Raw genomic sequence first — 17,277 nt, 5'->3', positions numbered from 1 at the left:
CTCCTCCCCTCCCACCGGCGCCCCGCCCCTCAGATGACGTCACAGAGGTGACATCACGGCGCCTAGAGCGAGGCTAGGGTAGAGAGGCCGACCGAGCTGGAGTCGTCGGCTTGTGGAGGAAGCAGCTGGGAGCTGGCGAGAGCGTGAGCGAGCGGGCGGGCAGGCGAACGAGCTAGCGCAGGCGGGAGGGAGCGGCGCACGGCGCGGAGCAGCGGCAGCCCGGGCCGCGGCGGAGCCTCAGTCGGAGGGCAGCCCGAGCGGGCGCCTCGGTCCCCGCCCCCACTCGGCGGGGCAGTGCCCGGTGTTCCCCCGTGCGGGGGGCGGCGGCTGAGCGGACCCCACGGGACCGCGCGGGTGTTGCCACCTCGGCCGAGGAGCCGGCGAGGCCGCGGGGCCCTGCGAGCTGGGCCCGGAGCCCGTGACAGACGGGCCAAGGAGGGGAGAGAGGCGGCGGCGGCGCAGGCGACGGGGAGGCAGCGGCAGCGGCGACACCATGTCATCCCCCAGTCCCGGCAAGAGGCGGATGGACACGGACGTAGTCAAGCTGTATCCTTCATGGAGGGGAATTCGGACTGCGTGTGGGGCGGGTGGGGGTGCCCACTCGAGGGCTCCGGGGCACTCCAGGCCACTGGCCGCGCCTCCCCTCCCTCCCCCAGTGCCTACGGCGGCCCCTTGGCACCTCCCCGGAGCCGAGGGCTTTTTCAGTCCCCCTTTATCTGCAGCCCCCCGAGATGTGCGTTGTTCTTCGCCTTCCTTGCACTCCCCCCCCACCCCCAGCCCCTGACTTTCCCTCTACGACGTTTGGATTCCTAAGACGGCCCTTTCTTAGGGGTGTGTGTGGGGGTATAACTAGACGCCTCCTTCGTCACCGGGAGCTCATCTTCAGGGTCTTTGCTTCCTGTTTGCTAGCTTTGGGTTTATGGGTTCATTATAGAAATTCCTGAGAGGGAAGCCTTTCTCTCTCTCTCTCTTTCTCTCTCTCTCGGGTGTCCCTGTTCCTTCCAGTCACAGTGCTGCTTAAACTGGGGTAACTCAAGCAACCTTCTTTATCCCTAATTCCTTTCTATATTAGGAAGAGAGTAGCCTGCCCAGGGCCCCCTCTTGTAATAAAGAGCTCCGTGTGTTTTAAATCAGACACTCCTGTTAAGCCTTCTGGTCTGGAGAACCTTCCTGTTTTTCTTTCTACTCACAAAGCCTATCCCACTCATAGTGCATGCAGTGAGGACCCCCAGGCCCTCTTAGCAGGCAGGCCACCCTCCATATTGTGGAACTGACAGCTGGGACGAAGGAGAGAAAGGAGCTCCCCGAACAAAATAGCCACTTGAGCAAAACTCCCTCTGAGGATATGGTTCTTGGGGACTGCTTGCCCTGATCTGGGCCAAGTGACACCTTTTATTTTCTACCCCTTCCCCCAGCTTTATATACACCCGAGGTTGCAGTGGGAGAGCTGTAACTGATAAGAGTCCTCCAGGCAGTGGTTTTGGTTGGAATCCAGGCTGATTTTTTTTTGCATGACCAGTAGAGAAATTCGCGAAGGTTCCTAAGGCAAATCGAGCATTTAAAAAAATGTTTTTATTTTTTGAGGGTGGGGGTGAGAGCCCAGTGTTGTAAATAGCTGATCCCCAGGGAGAGGGTGAGGGGGGGCGGTAGTGTGTGAAAGGCTGTTAACAAGTCTTGTCTCCTGTTTCTCTTTTCTGCCTCGCCCCCATCCCCCAACCATTTCCCCCGTTGCAGGATTTTGTTTATATAACTCAAGTTGTTTGTCTAGATTCTTCAGGTAATTCCTTCTCTTACTTGTTGCTGTTTTTTATTTTTTTATTTTTCCTAAACATCAGTGGTGGTTGTCAAAAACTCAGTTATGGAATTTGCTGAAGTTTTTAAAAGTAGTTTTTGCTTAGGATTTTAACTTGGGGGATGGGAGGAAAGTTGCCTAGGCAAGAGTTTTCTTTTTCATTTTCTTTCTTTTTTTTTTTTTTTTTGTGACATCTTTTCAAGAATAAGAAGGTATTTTTTCTCTTTGCCCAGGGGAGAGCTGGCTAGAAATTAAGAATAGTGGTTAGACTCGCAAGTTTTAGGGTTTGAAATCTAGAATTTGGGGGAAGGGCAGTAGTAGGAAGGACTAGAGTGAAGCCAGTAAGAAAGAGTATTACGCTAGATACACACCTAGGCAAATGTGACATCTACTCTTTTATGGGCTGTTTGTGGCTGTGATTGTTTTGTAAATGCATGAATGATACCGGAATGCTGGCTTTTCATACCGCAGGAAAACTTGTAACCATGGCTCTGTACATTCTACACAAAGCAGTTGGGGGGGTATTTTTGTTTAGAAACTAGGAAATGACATGGTGCTAGACTTAGGAGTTTTTTTTGTCTTGAATTGAGAGTTTGAGAGTTACCATCACACCTAATGCAAATTTCACCCTAATGTATAATTGGGATGGAGTGGGGGAGAGAATTCCAGCTGTTTTTGATCGATGTCAGATCCTCAAATTACGTTCATATATAGATTTCTGAAAGATTGAGGATAAAGAGTGAGGCCTAACTTGACCTGATGCCTTTTCCATACAGTGCCTTTTGTTCACGTAGTAGTTGTGGCATCTAGAATGATTACCGCATTTAGGAGTCCGGGTGTGTGGGGGGGTGACTAGTGGGGGGGGGCAGCGAGGGAGAGGGAAACAAAGAACAGCGGGGTGTCTCTCTTCCCCCTCTCCCTAAGTGGCTTATTTCATAGCTTATTTTTAGTAGAAGATGAAGAAAGGCAAAGATGCACTGGCTTCTGTTCTTTCCCCACCTCCCTTGCTGACAAAGAAAGCAGGGCTCTTTAAAACTGTAGATTTCTGAGATAAGAGGATAACAGTTTTGATTTGAAAGCTAGAGGCTATCTCTACTTCAAGTTTATTTTCTGGTTTAATGTAGTTTGGGAGTGAAAATTTTTCGGATTTCCTTTTGTGTGTGCATGTTTGTGTGTATTGTGGAGGTGAGAGATTTTATGGTCTCCTTTCTCAGTTGAATTCACATCAGTAGGCCCAAGTGGAGTTTACAATTTTGGGGAAAGGTATACTTAGTGAAAAATTTAAGAGTGAATTCTTCAGTCTGCTGGTAAGATGGGTACAATCACCTGTCAGTGCTGAGGATTAAAAATGAAAGATGGTGGTAAGGAAGTAGAAAGAAAAGGTCTGAAGGAATGTCTGGTACTTGTCGTCGTCCCTCCGTGGTTTCTTTGGTAGAGGCTGATAGCCAGTTTCATCAATGTCTCCTGTTTCAGCCCATTTTTGGCTGTCTTCTGGGCATAATTACACTACAAGGATTTATAGCTTGGCAGCAACCTATATGGTAGGAAAGTAGCGGTGTGGGGGTAGGGAGAGAAGAGGGTGTGTTACTAATTGGTCACTGCTTTCCTGCACCTTGCCAGACACGGTCTCTTTCAGAGCCAGTGGTATTTCTTTTGTGACGGGTTGGTAGGATAGCCGACTCCCAAGTTATGCAGGGAGTGAGTGTTTTGCACCAATGCACTTAATCTGCTGGGCGATTATACTCTGAAACTCTGACTCATTCATTGTTTCTCTTCTGATCCTCAGCTGAGGGTTGTGCAAACCTCCACAGGAGCCTAGAAACTGATTTACATGACTTTCGGGTGCTGCGGGATAAAAACCACTTGTCTTTAGCCTAGGTTCTGTAAAATGATCTTGGATAGTGCAGCCATTTGCTTGCCAGAGCCAGGTAGATTGCTAGCCTTGAGAGCCACACAGGACTAGCCACCTTTGAGGTTTCCATCGGCAACCACTGATTATTTAGATTGTCTGAGAACTGGGACTCTGGTGACCTTAAGCGTGATTTGCCCTAAAGGAATATTGGTTGAAGTTGTCCCTGGTGGAGGAACAAACAGCTCAGGTTACATGGGTTTCCTTGTTGGTGGGGGTGACTGTCTCGCCCTGTTGCACAGCTCTGGTGAGCCTTTTATCTGTGAACCAGTGCCCCTGCTGAAGGCTAGAGCTGCTTGTTTTGGAAAAGCGTATGCAGGCAAAAGGCCGCAGGCACAGCTCCTTGCAGCTCATTGGCTGCTCTGTTACTACCCGGAAAAGGAGGAGGGGTGGAGCTACCAAACAGCTGATGGGAGTGTGTGACAAGAGTGTGTTTACATACAAAGGAGGTGGGGGCTGGGGATGCCTTGAGCTGCTGACAGAACCAAGGGTATTTTCAAGGGGTAAAAAAAGGAAAACCTGTACTCAGACTCAAGAAATGTTCAAAAAATTAAACTAGAAAACTGAATCTTATCATAATGGGGACTTGGCACACCTCTCGTTGCTGTAATACTTGGAAATTTCGAATACTATGACTTTTCAAAGACTGTCTTTTCCAGGAGATCTCAGTAACAAAACAGGATATGACGTTTTAAATGTCCTTAAGTGACTTATAGTTAATAGTGACTTAAACCTGTAGTGGGAATGGACCCCCAGAGCTCTAAGCTTGCTAGAATTTAAAGAAAAGCTGGTGTTTGCTGTAAGGGCTTCAGAAATTTTCTGGAACAAGTTCAAACCTCTAAATATTTGTGCACCCTCTTTGTGTCAGGCACAGTGTGTCAATGTGGAGGGGTTAGTGAGAAGTTCAAAGTGGTGGACGTAGTACTTGTGGAATTAGTTTTTGTTTGTTTGTTTATCGAGACAGGGTTTCTCTGTGTTGCCCTGGCTGTCCTGGAACTCACTTTGTAGACCAGGCTGGGCTCGAACTCAGAAATCCATCTGCTTCTGCCTCTGCCTCCCAAGTGCTGGGATTAAAGGTGTGCACCACCACCGCCCGGAGTGGAATTAGTTTTTGAATTGTTTCTTTAAATCAGAATGTGGGATCAGCATTGTGTGTTACACCTTGCTTTTTTGAATACTTAGTATTTTCAAGATTGAATCCCCCCCCACACACACACCTTTTTGCCAGCTGTGGTGTCTCACACCTTTAGTATCATTAATTGGAAGGCAAAGGCAGATGGATCTCATGGCCTGGGCTACATAGAGACCCTGTCTCAAACAACAAAACCTGATTTTTTTTTTTTTAATGAAAGTTAAAAAGTAATTTTATGTGATGAGGATATATATGGGCATCCAAATGCCTTTATTTTTTATTTTTTTTTTTAAAACATTAAAACAAAAGCATTGAAATGTGAAACCATTTATCTCAGACTTTAGCTTTGGCGTGTTTGCTGTTAATCAGCAGTTATCCCTAAGTTATTCATTGTTTAATTTGTGTTCAAAGTGTAGGCAGTCTTTTAACCAGCCCCTGTCCATTGGCAACCTGTGGTTGACCCCTTATTTCCTGTGGCTTCTCTCTTGAGTTGGTGAGGTGAAAGAATAAGTTTATGGTCTCAAAGCTAAAACTTGAAAACTTGGCAACTCCCAGTGTTTTGAGTTTGTCTTCCCTGCATAGATTTTGGTGACACAGGGATGATTATAGCACTTATTTTGGTAAACCAAGAACCTCTGTGAGTTTTGCAGTGAAGTTGTAAAATATAAACAAGCTTACAAATTCAGCTTATATGAAGGAAAAATCTTGTGTAGGTGTAAGAGACCCTTTCTCTCTGGGTATGCAGTAAGGCGACCTGGTTTGTTAGTTTGGGTAGTGTTGTGACTTTCCCAGCACTCTGACTGGTATTTACACACACATGCAGTTGGGATCTCATTTTATGCTTCCAAGAACCATTGAATTTCTTTAGACATGTAATTCAGATCCTATAATGCTTACAGTGTAGTAGCTTTTTACCTGGAGACCTAGAGAATCTGTGTTTTAATGAAACACTTTAATGAAAGACATAGTAGGGTTTTGAAAGTATTATAATAAAGTAATTGGGGAAAATATAGGTTACAAAAAGGGAAAGAAAACAGCCACTCATAATCTTATCCTTTAAATAATAGTTTTCAAACTTGAGTGTGATCTTACTTGCTTGGAGGGTTTGTGAAAACTGGTTCTGGATCCCACCGTGGACTTCCTGTTTCAGGAGGTCTAGAGTGGGGTCTGGGAGTGAGAGACTGTGGAAGACGTCATCCTCAAACCCTAGCCTGTGGCTGTCTCTCCGAGGCATGTATTCTTGCCAGGAGTTCTTGTTTCCGACGTCATGACCATGTTCTATGTACCTGCTCTGTAACTGCTTTTCCCTGTTAAAAATACTGGAAATAAGCTGGGCAGTGGTGGCACACGCCTTTAATTCCAGCACTCGGGAGGCAGAGGCAGAGGCAGGCAGATTTCTGAGGCCAGCCTGGACTACAGAGTCAGTTCTAGGACAGCCAGGGCTACACAGAGAAACCCTTTCTCGAAAAAACAAACAAACAAATCATGGAAATAGGGCTGGAGAGATGACTCAGTGGGTAAGCATTGACAGGAGTTCAATTCCCAGCAACCACATGGTGGCACATAACCATCTGTCATGGGATCTGATGCCCTCTTCTGGTGTGTCTGAAGGCAGCAACAGTTTATATATATTTATATCCATCCATCCACCATCCACCCAGGGACAGAAATCAGACCAAAGGCTGAGAAGAAGGAAGAACTATAAATTGATAAAAGAAATTTTTGCCACCTAGGCAATGGAAGCAGGAAGATGAGGAGTTCAAGACTAAACTGAACTGTGTGAGATAGAGGCAGCAGAAGCTCTACTAGGAGTCCATCCTAAGCTATACAGCAAGATTATGTGTGAAAAGACCAAAGGCTATAGAGATGGCTTAGTGATTAAAAGCACTTGAAGCTTTTGTGGAGGTCTGGGATCTATTCTAAGTACCTACATGGTGTTTCACAGTCACCCATAACTCCCATTCCAGGAGATCTTAAAGTCTTGTTGATTTCAGTGTGTGTTGGGGCGGGGATGGAGTGGGGTAGTAGCATGTATGTAGCACGCGCGCGCACACACACACACACACACACACACACACACGCACAGCACACGCACACACACGCACACACATACACACGCAGATTTGTACATATAAAAAGTGTTTTTTGTTTTCCAAATGGTGGAAAGAGAGAACTCAAAAAAGCTATCTTTTGACCTACACACACATATACACAGAAATAAATTTGGGAGTGGGGGGTTGTGTCTCACTGTTTAGCCCTAGCTACCTTAGAACAGGCTGGCCTCAAATTCACCCTAACCCTAATCCTAATCCTAAGTGCTGAGATAAAAGGTATGCACCCCACACCCCAATACAGGGTCTCCTTATGTAGCCCTGGCTGTTCTGGAACACAATCTGTAGACCAGGCTGGCCTTGAGACCTGAAGGCCTCTGCCTTTCGTTGCTAGGATTAAAGGTTTGTGTCACCAAGCCCAGCTGAAAAGTAGGTTTTAAAAATCAGTGGCATTGCTGGGCGTGGTGGGGCACACCTTTAATCCCAGCACTCGGGAGGCAGAGGCAGGTGGATTTCTGAGTTCAAGCCCAGCCTGGTCTACAAAGTGAGTTCCAGGATAGACAGGGCTATACAGAGAAACCCTGTCTCAAAAAACCTCAATGGCACAAATCACTTCACAGCATCTGAGTTGAGGCTAGCTTGGTCTGCATAAGAAGTTTTGGCTACCCAGAGGTACATTGTGACAAACCAACAAAAAAGGACAACTATGGGTGAGATAATACAGTCACTACTCATTATCTTCTACTACTTCCTTTTAGATTCTTTTTGGAACTTTTTTGTTTGTTGTTTTGTTTTTTTGAGACAGGGTTTCTTTGTGTAGCCCTGGCTATCCTGGAACTCACTTTGTAGACCAGGCTGGGCTTGAACTCAGAAATCCACCTGCCTCTGCCTCCCGAGTGCTGGGATTAAAGGTGTGTGCCACCAGTGCCCAGCTTTCCTTTTAGATTCTTATGGTGCTTGTAGATCGTGGGAGCGTGTGTGGGCGAGTGTGCACTTGCCCTGGTCAGTCTATCCACCACTCTACAGCCTCAGACATTGCTCTTGTCTCTATTTTTAAGGGAAGGTTGAGCTTAAAACAAGATCTTACTATTATTATACAGCCCAGGCTGGCCTCAAATTTCTAAGATCCACCTGTCTTGGTGCCTGGAATTCTGGTATTACAGGTTTGTATTATTATACCAGCTCTTTCTTTCTTTCTTTCTTTTTTTTTTCTTTCTTTCTTTCTTTCTTTCTTTCTTTCTTTCATTCATTCATTCATTCATTCATGTGTTTGTGTATATATGTGTGTGTAGTATGTTAGCTTCCATACTACATGGAATCATATAGTATGTGTTGGGGTATAGGAGTCATCCACAAACCACATGAGCACTCATCTCAGTTAGATAGGGATGGTTTATTGAATGCACACACTAAGACTGATCAATCAGGGCCGTAGCTCAGTATTCAGGGGCTGAGGCTGTGACCTCGAACATTTTTCTATGTCAGCTTATAAAGGCAAACCCCACAAAAATCATAATGAGCTCATACAAAAACTCAAGGTGTGTGTGTGGGGGGGGGGGCGTAGGGCAGCCAGTCCTTTTTTCATGTTTAACAGTTTAAGCTGACCACTATTTTGCTTGATCCTGAGGGAAGGCTGCAGCTGGGTTCGTTTCCAAGGTGAGCTTTTCTCAAAATACAATAATAAATCTTAGCATGATATATGGTCATTGACCTTTAATTTGATGGGTCCTATGTGAAGCTTATAGTTGCAGAATTTAAGATTAACAAAAATAACATACAGAACATAACATAGTATGTGACCAGCACGAACCTGCTCTGAGTTAAGTTACTTTTCTGTGTCAATGACTGGCAGGCCGATTACAGCAACAGTATGAAATAGCTGGTGGGCAGAAACAAAATGGTTACAGCTATGCTACAGGGGACATGTATGTCCTTTTTACATGAATTTTACACTGGTCTTAATTTTGAAGTTCATTGTATGTTGTAGGTCTCTGAGTGATACTCTACTGTTTGGATGTACTGTACCTTAGAAGTTTGTGTCTTCACATGTGTGTACAAAACTAGGCCCTGGGCTTAGGGTCTTGTGCATGCCAGGCAAGGTCTGAAGCACTACATTGTCCCCAGACCTTTTTGTTTTTTAAATGTTTAGATGGATACTTTTTTGGTTTTTTGAAACAGGGTTTCTCTGTGCAGTCCTGGCTATCCTGGAACTCACTCTGTAGACAGGCAGGCCTCAAACTCAGAAATTCGCCTGCCTCTGCCTCCCAAGTGCTGGGATTACAGGCATGCACCACCACTGCCCGGCCTAGATGGATACTTTTTTTGAAAATTGTGTTTACTTGTATGTGTGTAAATCACATTTACAATTACCAAATCTTCCACACATACAGAGACCATTTGTGGGAATCAGCTCTTTATTTTTCTACTGTGTGGTAGGATTTGATCTCAGGTGGTCAGTCTTGGTAGCAAGTGCCTTTACCTATCAAGCCATCTTGAAGGCCTATTTGTTTTATTTTAAAATTTGAGACAGTCTCACTAAGTTAGCCAGTCTGGTTTTGAACCTTCTCTGTAGCCTAAGCAGGCCTTGACCTTAAAAGATCTTTCTGCCTCAGCTTACTGAGATGGTCTTGTAGGTACATCCCTCTAAGCCTGGTAAAAACGTCCATCTTGATGTGTAGTATGCTTGAGTTGGTTACAGTGGCTGTGAACATTTGTATGGTTGTTGGGCTAAGAAATAACCTGCACCATGTGCTGGGTGTGTGGTTAAGCTTTTGCTTGAGGCATGTTCAGCATATATCCCAGGCTGGGCTTGACGTCCTCATCCCCCGCCTTAACCTTTCTAGTGCTGGGATTAAAAACCTTGCAAGGGTTTATGTTTTACTTTTTAGAAGATAATTCAAATATAACATAGGTCAAACTCTGATGTTAAACTTTTGTTTCAGTTGGGTATTTTAAATGACTCACATTAAATATCACCCCCCACCCCCACCCCAAGTCCTGATTACTAGCCCTCCTGTGTCAGAGCCAGTGTTCCAGCAGCTCTCTCCCAGTTGAAATGAGTGCTAAGCAGATGGCTGGGGTAAAGCATGTGTGAGAATCGGCATTCTGATCCTTAGAACCAATTCAAAGCTGAGGCCGTAGCCTGAGTGTGTAATCCCCGTGCCATGTGACAAGATGGGAAGTCAGGACAGAAGAATCTTGGAGACCTGTGGTTTAGGTAGCCTGGTATGGATGCGCACACACACACACACACACACACACACACACACACACGAGCACTTACATAAAGTTGAAAAATTTGTGATTATAATTTTTATGAAGTATTTTGTTTTGTGGCTCATTAGGAAGTACAGTAGACCAGTAACTTTTGCTGACAGTATCTTTACAAAGGTCAGCCACTGTCTGCTGGGATTAAAGGCCCATGCCACCACTAAACCACCAGCTAAAGGAGGCTTGTTTGCTTTCTTCCTTTCTTCCTTCCTTCCTTTCTTTCTCTCTCTCTCTCTCTCTCTCTCTCTCTCTCTCTCTCTCTCTTTCTTTCTTTCTTTCTTTCTTATATGTAAATACACTGTTGTCTTCAGACACTCCAGAAGAGGGAGTCAGATCTCGTTACAGATGGTTGTGAGCCACCATGTGGTTGCTGGGATTTGAACTCCGGACCTTTGGAAGAGCAGTCGGGTGCTCTTACCCACTGAGCCATCTCACCAGCCTGGAGGTTTGGTTTTTATGTTTGTTTTTTGAGATCTTAATATTTTACTTTTATAATAATGTAAATGCCATCACTTTGGAGGGATATAATGAAACCTATTACTAACTTAAAAATATTAATAAAATACTTTTTTTGCTTTTTTTTTTTTTGGTATTGTGGTGTACTTTGTAATTCCAGCACTTAAGCCTAAGGCAGGGGGGATGGGAGTTTGAGGCTATCCTGGGCTGTTCATAGGAAGATCTTGTCTACAAAGAAATGAAAGTGGTTTTGGACTCTGTATGAGTAGACACTGACTTACAAAAGATACTACTTTGTGCTGGGCAGTGGTGGCCCATGCCTTTAATCCCAGCACTTGGGAGGCAGAGGCAGGTGGATTTCTGAGTTTGAGGCCAGCCTGGTCTGCAGAGTGAGTTCCAGGACAGCCAGGGCTACACAGAGAAACCCTGTCTCGAAAAATAAAAAAATAAAAAAATAAAGGAAATAAAAAGATACTACTTTGTGATATTGCTATTTTTTCTTGTAAGTCACAAACAGTTGTGTTTATATGTGTTTCTTACATGTGTGTTGCTTAACAAATTAACAGCTTATTAACATGAGCTGAACTCTTAGACTGGATAACAAGAAAAGGGCAACCTGGTTTTAAGGCTGTTTTTTGTTTTTTTGTTTTTTTGTTTTTTTAGGAGACAAGGTTTTTCTTTAGAGCCCTGGAGGATGTTCTGAAACTTGCTCTGTAGACCAGAGGTCAAACTCAGAGAGATCCACCTGCCTCTGCCTCCCAAATGCTGGGGGGGGGGGTGTTTTAAGGCATGTTCCACCCCTCCACCCCCACCCCCAGCAGGATTTTAGGTTGGAGTCAGTGATGGAACCATTGAGTAGACTTGGTCTCCTTGTTCTGGGTCCTGGAGCATTAAGTTAGCAAGTGTTTTCTCAGGAAGATTTACCTCAAGTGTGCTGTGAAAACCTTTGCAGACACAGGCCTCTTCATGCTTTTGTGAGTTCTGAGTGAATAGCAGACTTGAAGAATTGCCTGGTTTTTGAGACAGGGTCTCAATATATAGCACTGGCACCTGCCTTTACTTCCCAAGTGCTTCACTGTCTTGTGTTCATGGGAGAGTTATTGTATCAAACCATATACTTGAGAAACATGGCTATTTTGTTTGTAAGCTGGTTCTTATGCTTATCTTTAAGCCCAGCAGAGCCCAGAATCTCAGGAGCCACATGGGGAAAGCTTCACAGAGTGATATGATCCATTTGCTCCCGCTAGGTTTAGGGTGCTAGGTGGGCAGTTTGAGTAAATGGTTCTCTTTAGAGTGTCCTTGCTGAGAAGCCTGGAAGTAGTCCCAAATCTGCATAAGGCAGGGCAGTTACCGGGCACTCTGAGGAAAACAGGCTGCTGGGTGGGTGCCACTGGAAGGTGCACCATGGCAGCATAGAACTGGTTTGGAAGTGGGATAGTTGGCTTTTGTCCCACCTCCTGGTTTCTAAATTGTAAATAATTTTTAGAATGGTATACATGAAATAGGTACCCCCAACATACTGATATACGTTTCTTCGTTCAGTATCAAAATGCCTTTAAAAAAAAACAACTGTGTGCACACATAAGGTCAGAGGACAGCTTTGTGAAGTTGATTCTTTCCATTCACCTTTATGGGCTCTAGGGATCAAACTCAGGTTGTCAGGCTTGCAAGGCAGGTGTGTTTTAGCTGCTCAGCTATCTTGCTGGCCCAGAAAATTTCTCGTCTGTGTCATGTTTTTAGTATGTATGCTTTTTAAGTTCTTGGAGTGTTCTTAGTTGTGGTACTTTTAATAGAAACTGGACCTAGAGTGGACTTACTCCTGCTTCCTTAGAAGCAGCTGGGCTGACGCTGAGCTCCTGAAAATGCAGTTTAGCTAGACAAGGCATTGCATGTCTTTAATCCCGGGATCTGGGAGCTGGGCAGATGGATCTCCGAGTTCCAGGCCTGCCAGTGCTACATAGTGAGGTCTTGCCTCAAAATCAACCAACCCACCAAACACACAAAAAAGCTGGGCTTGGTGGTTTGCTCCTTTCTGTCCAGCTCTCAGGAGGCAGAGGCAGGATCTCAGTGAGTTCAAGGCCAGCCTGGTCTACATAAGTTCTAGGACGGCCAGGGCTGCACAGAGAGACCCCGCCTCAATAGTAAATAAGTTTTGTCTAAATGGTGCCAGTATAATTTTGAATTTATGATGTTTGTTAGTATGTTGACTTTAGTATAGACATTTTATAAAAGATTGGTTAATTTTAAAAACTAAAGATTTAGGTAAACGATAAGTCTTTAACAAATATTGTTAGGTTTGTGTCCATAAGAGAACAATAGTTGTGGTATGGGTAAGGGATATTGTATATGGCCTTACACTGCTAAATGTTTAGGATCCTTTGGCCAATCTTTTACAAATTATTTTATGCGTGTAAGTGTTTTTGCCTGCATGGATGCACGTACAGCAGGTTGTGCATAGCTTGTGACCAAGGAGGTCAGAAGAGGGCATTGGATCTCTGGAACTGAAGTTACAGATGGTTGTGAGCCTATATGTGTGGGTGCTGGGAACTGAGCCCTCTGTAGGAGCCATCTTTTCAGGGTCCCTATTCCCCCTTCCCCCCTTGCCAGTCTTTTATTCTAGATCTACAAATAAATTACTAAGTTTTCTTGGTAACAGAGCTTGGAAAATCAAATTTTGCAAAGGAAGAAATTAAATTTGGGTTTTATTTTTTTCATTAATAAGTGGTCTTTTTTTTCTTTTTCTTTTTTTGCATGCCCTTAGGTTTAAGTAGCCTTAGGTTCTTACAACTGTAAATTGATAACTAGTCAGATCACTAATCCAAAGTAGGGGAATTTACTCAGAAATCATTCCATAGTGCAGACTTTGGACACTCTATATTATGAATTAAATTTATATTAAAGTGGATGAACATAGGAAAATGTGTCATTTTATGACAAGAGTTTTAGCTTTAAATTGGTGGTAATACTGTGTTGTGCCCCCCAGTTTCCCTGTGTAGCCTTGGCTGTCTTGGAACTCACTTTGTAGAACAGGCTAGCCTCAAGTTCCACCATCCACATGTCTCTGCCTCCCTAGTGCAGGAGTTAAATGTGTGTGCTGCCACCACCCAGCAGTGTAGTGTTGCTTTATGTGTACTTAGTGTAGTTTATTTATTTATCTATTTATTTAGGTTTTACGAGAGAGGGTTTCTCTGTGTAGCCCTGGCTGTCCTGGAACTCACTCTGTAGACCAGGCTGGCCTCAAACTTAGAGATCCGCCTGCCTGCCTCTGCCTCCCAAGTGCTGGTATTAAAGGCGTGCAGCACCACGCCCGGCTGTATCTTCTGAAGGAGAGAAACTGCAGGTGTAAACCTTCCTTCACCTTAGCTATATCAAAGTCCGTGGAATGGAGCTTAACACCTTAATTTTGGTGTGTATTGTTGAGACTGTGTTGAAAGTTGAGGCTGTTGTCTGTCCTGGCTTGGAACTCTGTGGTTCACACGAATTTATAGTTCTCAGGAATCTTCCTGCCTCGGCTGTCTGAGTGCTTGGATTACAAATGTGAGCTATGCAGGCTGCTGCTGGTTATGTCTTTTTTTTTTTTTTTTAAAGATTTATTTATTTTATGTATGTGAGTACACTGTCACTATCTTCAGACACACCAGAAGAGGGCATCAGATCCTATCAGACAGTTGTGAGCCACCATGTGATTGCTGGGAATTGAACTCAGGACCTCTGGAAGAGCAGACGGTGCTCTTACCCACTGAGCCATCTCTCCAGCCCAGTTATGTCTATTCTTCCTCTTGTCATTTTGGGGTAGTATTTCACCTTAGCCCAGACTGACCTGGAACTTGCTCTGTATGCTGGCTGACCTTGACTTTATAGCCATTCTCTCTCTGGCCTTTCAAAGTACTAGAATTTACAGGTTCAAGTTCAACTGTATTGTTATTCCTTAGAGGGTTTATTTTTGTAGTTTGATTGATGTATTTGAGATTCAGAAACTGAAAACCTGTTTCTTCTTCATGTTGAGGTCTCTAATGTGCCAGGCGGAGCAGGGCTGAGAGTGATTTAGTGATAGAATACTTGCCTGGCGTCCTTAGGATCCTCAGTTTGAATCTTAGCACTGTAGACAGAAACGGGTATCTACTTATTTATTCTCCTTATTTCCTTATTCCCTGTGCTGGGGATTGAACCCAGGCCTTGGTGGTAAGCAAGTGTTCCTCCACAAGCGGTACCTGGTTCTTCCTCCGTGGTTTTAGAGGCCTGGTGGGATATGCTGACTTTTTTGAACCAGTTTATATTAATTTAAAGGCATGAGTGCTGTTCTGTTCTTCTTAATGGGAAGTAGAATTACAAATTCTCCTTTTTTGAAAGGGAAACTAGTGTGTGACTTATATGGTTTGAATAGGGGACTATTTCATGCCTGATGGAATTGGACAAAATGCAGTCAGTGTTTTTACTCTGCCAGTTTGGCGATTTATTTTTTCAGTGTTTAAGTGTTTGTCAGCGCTGATGGCGTCTGATTATAGTTAGTGTCAGTTAATTATGCTCATGTGCTTAAGCATGTTTGTATACTTGGACTATAAGAGCACTATAAAGCACACTGATCCTTCTACAAGGAAGAGTTTTTGAGTGGGAATTAATAATTACATCCTCAAGGTGATGCTGTTTGGGCCTCGGAACAGGCTAAGGCAGTGCCAGTGCTTGGGTACATGGCTTCCGATTAGTGACGTCAGCTCTGGTTGTTTGTTGTTGCTGTTATTTTTCCTCCTTTTTTGAAACGGAATATTTTATGTGAGTATATACTGTCACTCTCTTGAGGCACACCAGATAAAGGCATCGGATCCCATTACAGATGGTTGTGAGCCACCATGTGGTTGCTGGAAATCTAACTTGGGACCTCTGGAAGAGCAGTCAGTGCTCTTAACTGCTGAGCCATGTCTCCTGCCCCTCAAGGAATTTTGTTTTTGTTTTTTTTTTTTGTTTGTGTGTGTGTGCACGCGTGCGTGCGTGCATGCTTAGTATTTTTCACAGTATAATTTTTCTTAAAGATTTGTTTATGTATTTGAGCACACTGTAGCTGCCTTCAGACACACCAGAAGAGGGCATCAGATCCCATTACAGATGGTTGCGAGCCACCACGTGGTTGCTGGGAATTGAACTCGGGACCATTGAACAGAGGAGCCGGTGCTTTTAACTCCTGAGCCATCTCTCTAGCCCCAAGAGGTTTTTAATCAGAGTTTTAAACCAGGAACAGAATATAAGTATATTCTGTATACTTTTTTTTTTTTTACTTATTGATTTGTGTGTATGTGTGTGTAAATTTTCCATCATGTACTCCAATCTCATTCATTCCCATCCCTCCACAGCTGCCCTATAACCTTGCAACTTCCCTTCCCTAAATAAATAAATAAACAAATAAATAAATAAATAAATGGAAAACCATCTCACTATGGAAGGAAGCTGCTGTGTGTCCCACAGTACACCGTTCTGTCCAGACAGCTTTACTTGCAGATGTTAACTGCAGTGAGTCAAGGCCTCTGGCTTCTGCTGCACCATCAATTTTGCATCCTCACTGGGATTCTTCTCAGATATCCTCTTACCCTGTCATGGACACCCTGCAACTTTGGTTTTATAGGACCTGCCCCTTCATGTACTCCTGTAGTTGATAAATGAACTAGATGTTGGGGTGGGCGAACTCAGCGCTGGATCTGGGCCTGGGTAGTAACTGAGTCGGGTCAGTCCCCCAGCTCTCCTGTGCCATTGCCACCAAGGCCAGCTCACAGCCCACAACGGGAGGGACTGGCTCTCCTGTACCAGCACCCCTCCCCATGAGAAGTGAGGCCAATTCACAGGCACCCATTCCCCCGGCCAGCTCCTCAGCACTGCCCTGCCAACTCACCCAAGTGTCACAGCTGCCAGGAGACAGGCATCGTGCACTTCCTGCCTGGGTGAAGGGTGGGACCAGCTCTCCCTTGCCCACACTACCAGGGTCATTCTGGAGATATTTTTTGTTAACTAGTTTTAATTCACTTGCTAATTTTAGTGGTGCTTCATCTTCATAGAAAATCTTAAAGTGATTTTGTTTTTTATTTCGATTCTTTTTTTTCCCCCCTTAAACGATTACACTTGTAGTTTTAGTCAAAATTCTGATTTAAAATGTAGCTGGGAGTTTTAGTCAGAAATTATTATGAAATAGCTAGGTAGACCCTCACCTTTTTTGTTGTTCAGATGGGGTTTCATTGTTTTACCCAGGCTGGCCTTGCACAGCTCATTGCCGTTAATTTTCCTCAGCCTAATGAGAATCTAAGCCTTGATTTGTATGTACCATAGCATCTAGATCTCTTTTTCTTTTTTTTTTTTTTTGTTTGTTTGTTTGTTTCTTGGTTTTTTTTTTTCTCTGTAAAGCCCTGGCTGTCCTGGAACTCACTTTGTAGACCAGGCTGGCCTCGAACTCAGAAATCCTCCTGCCTCTGCCTCCCGAGTGCTGGGATTAAAGGCGTGCGCCACCACGCCCGGCTTTAGATCTCTTTTTCTTGATTTCAGATTTTTTAATTGGAATTATTCCTTTGAGAAAACTTATTTAATAACTTTGGGCATCTTCCTATCTATCTATCTATCTATCTATCTATCTATCTATCTATCTATCTATCTATGACAGTGTCTCCCTATGTAGTTTTTCCAGCTATCT

The 17,277-nt window shown here is 44.2% G+C and overlaps 1 protein-coding gene across 3 annotated transcripts in view; it reads left to right on the top strand.

Annotated features, from left to right (window-relative positions):
• Positions 1-58: 58 nt before the first annotated feature.
• Ube2h (ubiquitin-conjugating enzyme E2H) overlaps positions 59-17,277 on the top strand; it is a 93,251-nt gene continuing 76,032 nt past the window's right edge. For 2 of the 3 annotated variants that reach the window (NM_001169576.1, NM_009459.3), the window contains exon 1: positions 59-546. In NM_001169576.1, the coding sequence (NP_001163047.1) occupies positions 494-546 (53 nt within the window). In that variant the 5' untranslated portion in view covers positions 59-493. The other variant, XM_017321519.2, reaches the window with a different exon arrangement.

Source organism: Mus musculus, chromosome 6 (assembly GCF_000001635.26).
Source record: "Mus musculus strain C57BL/6J chromosome 6, GRCm38.p6 C57BL/6J".
Classification (NCBI taxonomy): Eukaryota; Metazoa; Chordata; class Mammalia; order Rodentia; family Muridae; genus Mus; species Mus musculus.
Note: the sequence above shows the minus strand (reverse complement) of the source record. Positions and strands in the feature narration are given on the sequence as shown.